The 9,127-nt window shown below is 48.6% G+C and overlaps 2 protein-coding genes across 3 annotated transcripts in view; one reads left to right on the top strand and one right to left on the bottom strand.

Moving 5' to 3' along the window:
- The window catches only part of NSDHL (NAD(P) dependent steroid dehydrogenase-like), a 28,689-nt gene extending 21,001 nt beyond the window's left edge, over positions 1-7,688 (bottom strand). The window contains exons 1-2 of one of the 2 annotated variants that reach the window (XM_017500897.2): positions 7,543-7,688; positions 236-386 (exon numbers count right to left, since the gene is read on the bottom strand). In XM_017500897.2, the coding sequence (XP_017356386.1) occupies positions 236-343 (108 nt within the window). In that variant the 5' untranslated portion in view covers positions 344-386; positions 7,543-7,688. The remainder of the gene's footprint in view (positions 1-235; positions 387-7,542) is intronic. The other variant, XM_017500899.2, reaches the window with a different exon arrangement.
- A 157-nt stretch (positions 7,689-7,845) lies between these two features.
- CETN2 (centrin 2) overlaps positions 7,846-9,127 on the top strand; it is a 3,771-nt gene continuing 2,489 nt past the window's right edge. The window contains exons 1-2 of the mRNA XM_017500895.2: positions 7,846-7,952; positions 8,897-9,055. Of these exons, the coding sequence (XP_017356384.1) occupies positions 7,950-7,952; positions 8,897-9,055 (162 nt within the window). The 5' untranslated portion in view covers positions 7,846-7,949. The remainder of the gene's footprint in view (positions 7,953-8,896; positions 9,056-9,127) is intronic.

The raw sequence follows: 9,127 nt of genomic DNA, 5'->3' as shown, positions 1-9,127 counted from the left end.
GGTGGCACGCGCCTGTAATTGCAGCTACTAGGTAGACTGAGGCAGGAGAATGGTTTGAACCAGGGAGGAGGAAGTTGCAGTGAGCCAAGATCGTGCCATTGCACGACTTCATCTCAAAAACAAAAACAAAACAACAATACCCAACATTGATTAATCCATGTACAAATATACAACTTTTAACCCACAGGTAAATAGTAACAGCTTCTTGGTATGTACGTGTCAACTTTCTCCTTACCTGATTCTGGTTAACCTTTTCTATGTCAGTACTCACTCTGGGAATATCCTCTGTCAAATGCGTCCATGCAACTTGGTCTCTCACTGGCTCACTAACTGCTGGTTCCATTTCAAAGCAAAATATGGTCCCGTTTGCAATCAGATTTTCTTTTCTTAAAGACATAGAGATAGACATTAATGTTGCCTAAGTCAAAGCATCTTTAGCTGTTAGTGTTTTGTGCAGATGCCATCCCCATTAGTTTTTATAAGCAGCTGAACCATAGGTACAGCCGTTCGAGGAGACACTGCGCCAATGTTTCTGTAACGCAGGCATGACTAGACCCATGACCTACCATACAGTTGGATTAGAGGCAGCACGGGAGGCCACTTAAATAAGCTCACTCATCAGTTATAACATAAAAATGGTTTTTGGCACTGTAGCTTTTTCCATGGTTCTCCCATTCTTCAGTCAGCCTCGATTTCTCCTGTGGTGCTCATTAGGGTGTGGCAGTGCCCACGCCTAGGGAGTCCTGGTCTGGTCCTATCATGAACTGCATGGATCTGCTCCAGTCACTTCCCTTTGCTGCAGCTCAGTTTCCCGATCAATGAAATGGGCTCAAGGGCTCATGTCTAGGAGCTCAGGACATGGGATGCTGGGACAGGGGATGAGTGGAGTGCAATGGGAGATGGAGCTCTTCTGCTTGGCTAAGTTAAAGCCACTCTGATGATGGGTTGAGGAAATCAAGAGTATCTAGGGCCATCAGAAACCCTTGGGAAATGGTCAGAGTACAGTGGGGACCCAACACTTCACAGCAAGGAGATGGTAGCAATGAAGTCCAAAAATGTTACCAGAGATGACAGCCCTTAGGGTGCTTCTCTCCTTTGTCACCCACAATACTGAACTGCAGACACAAAGAAGCCACTTGACTATGATGTAATTGATCTTGCGTCTATGTTTTCTTAGTTGACAATTTACTTAGTCATGGATCCCCTCACATCTGGAGATGGCAACACCCACAAGAAGAGTCTTAACTTTGCTCATGAAAGGCTAGATTCACAGAATGCTTCAGTGAGGAGGTGGCAGGCAGGTGGCACTGGGGTTCCACCTGCTGTGACTGCTCCAATCCAACCCTATACCTCAAATTTTACACTCCTTTCCACTTTTAATGAATGGGCATGATCACGTGTCCCAGTGGGGACTGATTTTAAGACCATGTAGAAGGCCAACATGGCTTTGAAATGGATGTAGGACCCTCAATGTCTGGAGGGGCCATTTGGGGAGGCCATTTTTCTAAACTCATACTGAAAATTATCAAGAAACTGTATTTCAAAACTTGACTTGTCATGGCCATTTTTAGAATGCACTAAAGTCAATCTGTAACTCTGCACCTGCCCTGTCCCTCCCTTTATCCCATAATCCCCTTCACATTGGCAGGGGCCCTCTCATCTGTTCATTCGAAAGACACGCGGCTGACATTGAACTCATTGTGACTCTATGTGTATCTGGACCAAAGCAGGTAGAGAAAAAGGATTTTAGCACCTTGCACCATAGTCTTGCCCACTGCTGCAACCTGGGCAAGAAGCATAGTGCCCAGCATGAAGTGGGCACTCCCATATCGCCCTGGGATCATGAGACTGCTGTGTGGACACACCACTAGAGTCCCCATGCTGCTCTCCATCGCGCACATGCATATCCCATCTAAGGGGCAGGGGCTTCAGTGGGGCAAATTACTGCTATTTCACAATGATATAATCACAAATGCCCACTGCTGGCTTCTTATCCAGTTTCCCCAGATACTCAGGGAAACATGAGTCAATGAAAAGGCAGATGGCATCTATAGGGGCAAGGAGATCGCCCACATCTGGCCTCTGACCCCACCAAGGCCTTATTCACCTCTGCTGGCAGGGGATCTGAGGGGTGTGTGCCTGGGGCAATGACAGGACCACATGATGGGCCAACTAGGCCAGCTGGGCTAAGCAAGCCCACCCCTGCAGAGTTCTGTTCCTGTAAGCCTCTGCTCACCCTCTATGCCTGAGAAAATCACAAATCGCGCCACTCCTCAGTACAGCTGGCAATAAACGAATGAAACAACAGTCTGCTGTGTTTAAATCCCAGCTATGTACTATTCTTTACCAGCAGGCAGCCCTCGGAAGGGGGGTTATTTAAAAGAACTGAGCCTGCCTTTCCTCATCTGTCAAGTAAATGGCTTCATAAGGTCTTTATGAGGATCGTGTCAAATACCTGTCAACACGCCATTCAAGGCAGCTCATTTTCTTATCACTGTAACATAGCTTCCTGTGCAGGAGTCTCCCTGGCCATGCATCCTCTTGGGCCTTCTTTGGAGTCTCTCCACCACTCTAGTCCTCCCCTGTCTAACCTGCTGCCATGTGGTGTCAGCTTGGGCAGGCAGGGGCTATTCTATCTGCCCTGGAAATGACTCCCAGGTCCTGCTTTAAAGGCTAACTCCTGGGGTTGTTGCAACAACCAGATGCTGGCTAACAAATAAACAGCCAAGGACTTGTCTTGTAAAGTATGTGTACAGTGGCAGCATGAGCAGGGGTGTAAATAAAGAATAAGACAGATTGGGACTTGCAAGCAAACTTGGGTGGAAAGAATTATTTCCTCTTTGGCCTCATTCAAAGAACAGCATAACGACTAACACCAGACCCTTCATTCAGTTCTTCTTAACAAAAATTAGAACCAAAGAATGTTTCACTGCTCCTGCAGCCTTAAGTTTTGCATGAAAAGTAGGAAAAGAATGGTCCAATAGAAGCCCCTGGTGGCCTGGTGGGCCCAAAATCCAATGACAAGTGTTCTTCTAAGAGACATATAGAGGGGAAAGGCAGGCAGAAGAGGAGGCCATGTGAAGATGGAGGTAGAGGTTAGAATGATGTGGCTACAAGTCAAGGAACACCTGAAGCCACCAGACGCTGGGACAAAGGAAGGAGGAGTCTCCCCTGGATCCTTCAGAGGGAGCACAGTCTTATCAACACCTTGATTTTAGACTTCTGGCCTCCAGAACCGTGAGAAGCGCATTTCTGTTGTTCTAAGTCACCCAGTTTGTGGTCATCTGCTACAGCAGACCTAGCAAACTATACAAGTATCCTCTGCAGTCCCGAAATCCAAATAGCAGAGCTGCCAATTCCACACATCCTCCTGTACGACTAGCAAAAGCAAGAAGCCTGAGAGCCTATTCCTCTCCTCGCTTGCTAGAGGAGGGTGTAGGAGGTGAAAGAAGAAACATGTCTCGCCCCAACAGAGCTGTACTGCTGAAACAATAATCACACAATTCCTTGCAAACCAGTCTCTTGTCAAAACAAAATCTCTTTTGTCTCAAATTATATGCCAATTATTTTAAAGTTTGTAAATACTATGAGTCAGATAAGAATTCTGGTGACAGCTTAGCTGTCTCTATGGGTTGGAGTGCCCAGAGCTAGCCTAGCAAATGAGTCAGATCCCACGGGCAACCCCCATCCCCTGCCTGCTCACCTAAATTCACCATGTTATGTATGCTCGGGTTAAAATGTACATTGAGAATGGCTGTGATTGAACAGACATTTCTCCAAAGAAGATCTATTTTAAAGATGGCCAAAATGCACATAAAAAGATGTTCAACAGGCTGGGCATGGTGGCTCACACTTGAAATCCCAGCACTTTGGAGGCCGAGGGTGGTGGATCACTTGTGGTCAGGAGTTCAAGACCAGCCTGGCCAACATCGTGAAACCCTGTCTCTACTAAAAATACAAAAATTAGCTGGGCGTGGTGGCACATGCCTGTAATTCTAGCTACTCAGGAGGCAGAGGCAGGAGAATCGCTTGAACCTGGGAGGCGGAGATTGCAGTGAGCCAAGGTCACGCCATTTTACTCCAGCTTGGGCAACAAGAGCAAAACTCCCACTTAAAAAAAAAGCCCTGTACACCTAAAATCAGTGAAAATGGTACATTTTCCGTTATGTCTACTTTACCACACATACACACAGAAGAATAGCTCTGAACTCTTGAAAACAAGACTCCAAAGAGCAATGTTCTAGGGGCTGGTGGATTGTTATGGTTCACACATCAGAAGCCTCAAGTCTTTTCCTTTAAAATGTTAGGTATTTAATCCATTAAAAACCAGTACGTGCACCCACTATGTACACTGGGATGAAAATCTTACGCTAAAAATAATCTAGGAAAACAGAGCCATCTTGTACTGGTAAAATCCCAGCACCTTGCTCCGCAGTGCAGGGCCACGGAAGCACAAAGCTGAGCTGACTTGCCCCAGCAAAATAAAGGCCAAATGGACCTCTCTAAAGAGATGTGACTTCCTAGCCACTGGCCTCCCTAATCCTAATCTGGGTATTTTCCTTCCCGTGTCACATCTTGGAATTCTGAAAGGCAGGCCTTACTTTTGCTCCTACAGGCCTCCTGCTTTGCTGCAATTTATCTAAGAAATACATCCATAATGAAGGTGTGTGCCGCCTCAGGTGAAGCGAGTTAGCTCAACCTCATCCTTCCTGATAGGGAACGTTCCGGCCACTGATTCCTGTAGGCCAAAGGAAAGAACAGTCTGTTTCAAACCAGAGAGAGAGATGAATCAGAAACCCATCAGCATGCCTGTGAGCTTAGCTTATGCTGTTCCTCTGCACGGAATACCTCCCCTCTCGTCCCCCATCTAGGCTGGGAGAGAGGAGCAAACAAACAGTTGAAGAAGTGTGTCCCCACTCTGATGAGGGTGAGCCCAGAGCACCAATGCCAGCTGCTGGCTCAGGGGAGCCTGCCCCAACTAGTTGACCCCTAAGCTGACTTCAAAAGACCCCAGAAGAATGAGTCAAACAGAGGGCATGGTGTCCTGAAAGACATTCCATGGCCAGGGGTGGGAAGGACAAAGTGATGGCACAGAGACAGCATGTTCTGATAAATGTGACAAGCTGTGTCACAGCAAGTGTGAAGATCAGGAGCAAAGCTGAGAACCTAAGGGGGCTGTGTGCCAAGCTAAGGAGTTCCCCGGGGTGAAAGATGCTGAGGCTCCTGGAAGTTGGAAGCAGGAGTAAGGGTTGTAGTTGGAAAGATCACCCTGCAGCAGTGTGGGGAAGAGATTTTGGACAAGTCTAAGGCTCCAGGCATGTCGGGTAGGGGGAATGACAAGAGCAAAGAGACAAGAATTACATTTGACCCTTGAACAATGTGGGGGTCAGGAGCACTGAGCCCCACAGTCAAAAATCCACACAGAACTTTTAACTTACCTAAAACTTTACTAATAGAGCTTACTGTTGGCTGCAAGCCTTACCAATAATGTAAACAGTTGATCAACAAATATTTCATATGTTACATGTATTACATGCTGTGTTCCAGCAATCAATTAAGGTAGAGAAAATTTTACTATGAAATCATAAGGAAGAGGAAATATATTTACCATTCATTGAGTGAACGGTCTTCATGCTGAGTAGGCTGAGAAGGAAGATGAGGAGTTGATCTTGCTGCTCAGGGGTGGCAGAGATGAGAGAAAATCTGCCTCCATAGGAAGACCCACAAGGTTGAAACCCATGCTGTTCAGGGGTCATCTGTAATATTGCCTGAAGACCTGCTCAACATCAGGCCACTTTACATATAAGTACCTTATCCCATTGAGATGTGAAAGTATCCCATCAGGCAGACAGTACCAGTCTCACTCGACAAATAAGAAGCAGACTCAGAGAGGTTAAGCAACTTGTCCAAAGTCACACAGCCTGCACACAACCTGGGCAGAACTTGGGTTTGTCTCGTGTGGTCTGTCAGGCCTCCAATCTGCAGGCTGACGGATGGGGAAGCAAGGTGTGGAGGGACATTAAGCTAGAAGGGTTAGGTTAGCAGGGGCAAAACTGGGCAGAGGGATCACATGCCAGGCTAAGGAGCCCTTTACAGTACAGGCTGTGAAGGTTTAAGAGCTGGGAGCTGCCCTGACCAGAGCTGTTCACTATGAAGATTAGCCTGGCAGAGCAGGGGGGGGCTAGATAGGTGAGAGGTAGGAAACAGGGGGACTACTCATCTGTTGTCTGACCAAGATTTACTGAGCACCTAATATGTTCCCCTCTCTGTTCTAGGTCCTCGAGTACCATTAGTGAATACCACAAAGATGCCTGCCCTCAGACAGCCTGCTTTCTAGCGGAGGGAGAACAGAGAACAAAATAAATAAGCAAAATGTACAGTAGGTCAGAAGGTGGTAAGTAATATTGGGAAAAAAGTAGAGCAAGGTGAGTGGTTTATTTGTACTGGAGGCTGCAGTACTTAAATAGGGTGCTTAAGAGGAGGCAGGCAGAGGGAACAACTGGGACAAAAATGAGAGGCAGGAGTGTGGCTGGCACATGAGGTTCAACGACAAAGCCAGTATTGTGGGGCTGGAGTGAGCCTGAGGAGAGAAGAAGAGTGATAGGAGGGAACATGTGCCAGGCTTTGCAGAACATGGTAAGAACTCTGGCTCGGACTACTTGGGAGGCTGATGATGACCCAAAAGTTATGAATCTGTTCACTGCTGAAGAAGGAAGAGGGCAAAGGGCAGAGGCTCCATTTAAAAAGTTCTAATAAGCCTCGGGCCTTTGTCTGCCTGAGAAACTTACACTCTGCCCTTTGCCTCCCTAGATTACTGCCCCAATGCCTGGAGGAAAGGCAGGTGAAGGCTGAAAGCCACGGGAATAGCGAAAGAGGGCAAATTGGAACTCCAGCTCCCCTTCTGCAGGTCTATCTCAGTCCACAGCCCTTGCACACGCTCCCTTTTAATCCTCCAGGCATACCAGTAACTTCCAGAACTCCTGTGACTTTGCTTATGAGGGCTTCTAGGCCTGGAATGCTCCTCCTTATCTGCCTTGAGTGGGTGTCAAAGAGTATATTTTGATGACCTCTGCCGGCCCCTCATGCTCGCTCACATCCCCCTCACTCCTTTCAAAGTCCGTTCCCAAAGCCCCCAGTTCACCGTACTGGGCTGCTTTTAGCCACGTGAGACCTAAAGTGATCCCCTCTCGGAACCTGATCTGGGTCATATACTTCTGGGGCAGTCTGGGGGTGCTCTCGAAGGGCCACCCTCAAAGAGCGAGCCTCGGCTGGATTCAGTTCCTAGGTCTCAGCAGTCCGACCTCTGCAACGACGCTCAGCACACCCCTTCCCTTCTCTGGGTCTCAGTTGCCACGTGAGTACAGCCCCTACTCCAACACGCAAGGTCAGTAGTCTCTGGGGGTCTGATGCACTCGGTCCCTAACTCAGCCTGAGGTCAGCCCAGAAAGCACCCGACCCGGGCGGCCCCGCAGCTCCTCACTCTCCCGCCCTGCCCAGTCGCTGACACAAGGTGACCTCCAAGGGCAAGACCAAGACTCTTACCCGTCCGTAAGCGCCCCCCTGGCTGGCCTCAGCTTGCAAGCAGGCTGCACCCACCGAACTCTAGCCCCAGACCGCCACCCTTTACTACCCTCCAGCGTGAGACGAGAATCAGCCGAGCTTCCTCCACCAAGGGGATTGGCCCAGCTCAGCGTTGGCTCAGCCAATTGGCGCTCGCGGCGTGATCTTGCCCAATAATGACTGGCCTGTGTCGCCAGCGTGCCCCTCCCCGCGCTAGTCCAGGGCTTTGCCAGGTTAATTCCACCCACTTCGGTCCTGAACCAATGGAGAGCGGCGACGGCGAGAGGACGGCCAATGGAGAGCGGGGCTGCGCGCAGGGGGCGGTGGGAACGGCGCCGAGTCAGTGTGTACGGCGGTTGCCTAACAACCGGCAGCGGAGTCCCTTGGCTATGGTGAGTGCTGGCCGCTCCGTCGCGCCCCACGCCCAGAGGTTGAGCCCTTCCCAAGCCCCGGCTAGGCCACGCCGCCTCTTCTGCGCCTTTTTCGGCTTTGGCGTATCAGTCCTTCCTTTGAGCTCTTTCCCGGAAGGGTAGGGTACAGACGCTAACCAGCCTACTGGGCCTGCGCTTCGCTGCTGCCTCCCCTTCACCCACAACAGGCCCGCACCCGCCCCTCGGGCTCCCCTGGCCTTCCCTGGTCCCCTCGGTGACCCTCCCTGGGCAAAAAAGACTCGAATCCCTCACAGACGCCTGACTCAGACCTTGGCCTCCTGGCCGCCTCATCCTGCCAAAATTTCCCCACAGAACTGGGAGAATGTGTATTGTTTTCTTTGAAAATGTTTTCTGCAATATAAATATAGGGGCATTAAGGGGGTGCTTCTAGCTTCTTGGAGAATGCACGAAAGTGCCAGATGGATTGAGTTTTATTGTTAGATACTGACACAATATACATCTTAACAACTTACTAATGTTTGGCCAAATCTAGAAGTAATTGGGAAGTCAGAGTACTTACTGGGAAGCGGAGTACTGGGAGTGGGCATTTTAAGGCTGTTTCCAGAACCAGGATCCCCACATTTGGGTAGAGCTGATTATCTCTAGTTATTCACAGTCAGTTTCTTGACTAGGTCTCTTTTGGGATGATTTTCAATAAGAGGCATCCTTACTGAACAAATTATCTCCCTGCGTCTAGAAACAATAGTAAAGAAAAGGGAGGGATAGAAGTTCATGGAAAGATTGATTGTTCTTGTCAGTAAACCCTATCATCTTTCTTGTTAAGCAAAGCTTTGGAATTGGTTATAAATGACTTTAAAAATACATATAGCTGTCTGTAACTATGTTATGTAAATATGGACTGTATTATATATTATTGTGCTTATGTATTTACATAACATATAAAGGCCTCCAACTTTAAGAAGGCAAACATGGCGTCAAGTGCCCAGCGAAAAAGAATGAGTCCTAAGCCTGAGCTTACAGAAGAGCAGAAGCAGGAGATCCGGGAAGCGTTTGATCTTTTCGACGCGGATGGAACTGGCAGCATAGATGTTAAGGAACTTAAGGCAAGCTCTATGCATTCCTGCCGTTTGCCCTGCCTTTCCTCTCCCTCTTCCTTGCCATCTCCTTATCACCTC

Source organism: Cebus imitator, unplaced genomic scaffold, assembly GCF_001604975.1.
Source record: "Cebus imitator isolate Cc_AM_T3 unplaced genomic scaffold, Cebus_imitator-1.0 Scaffold273, whole genome shotgun sequence".
In the NCBI taxonomy this organism is placed as follows: Eukaryota; Metazoa; Chordata; class Mammalia; order Primates; family Cebidae; genus Cebus; species Cebus imitator.
Note: the sequence above shows the minus strand (reverse complement) of the source record. Positions and strands in the feature narration are given on the sequence as shown.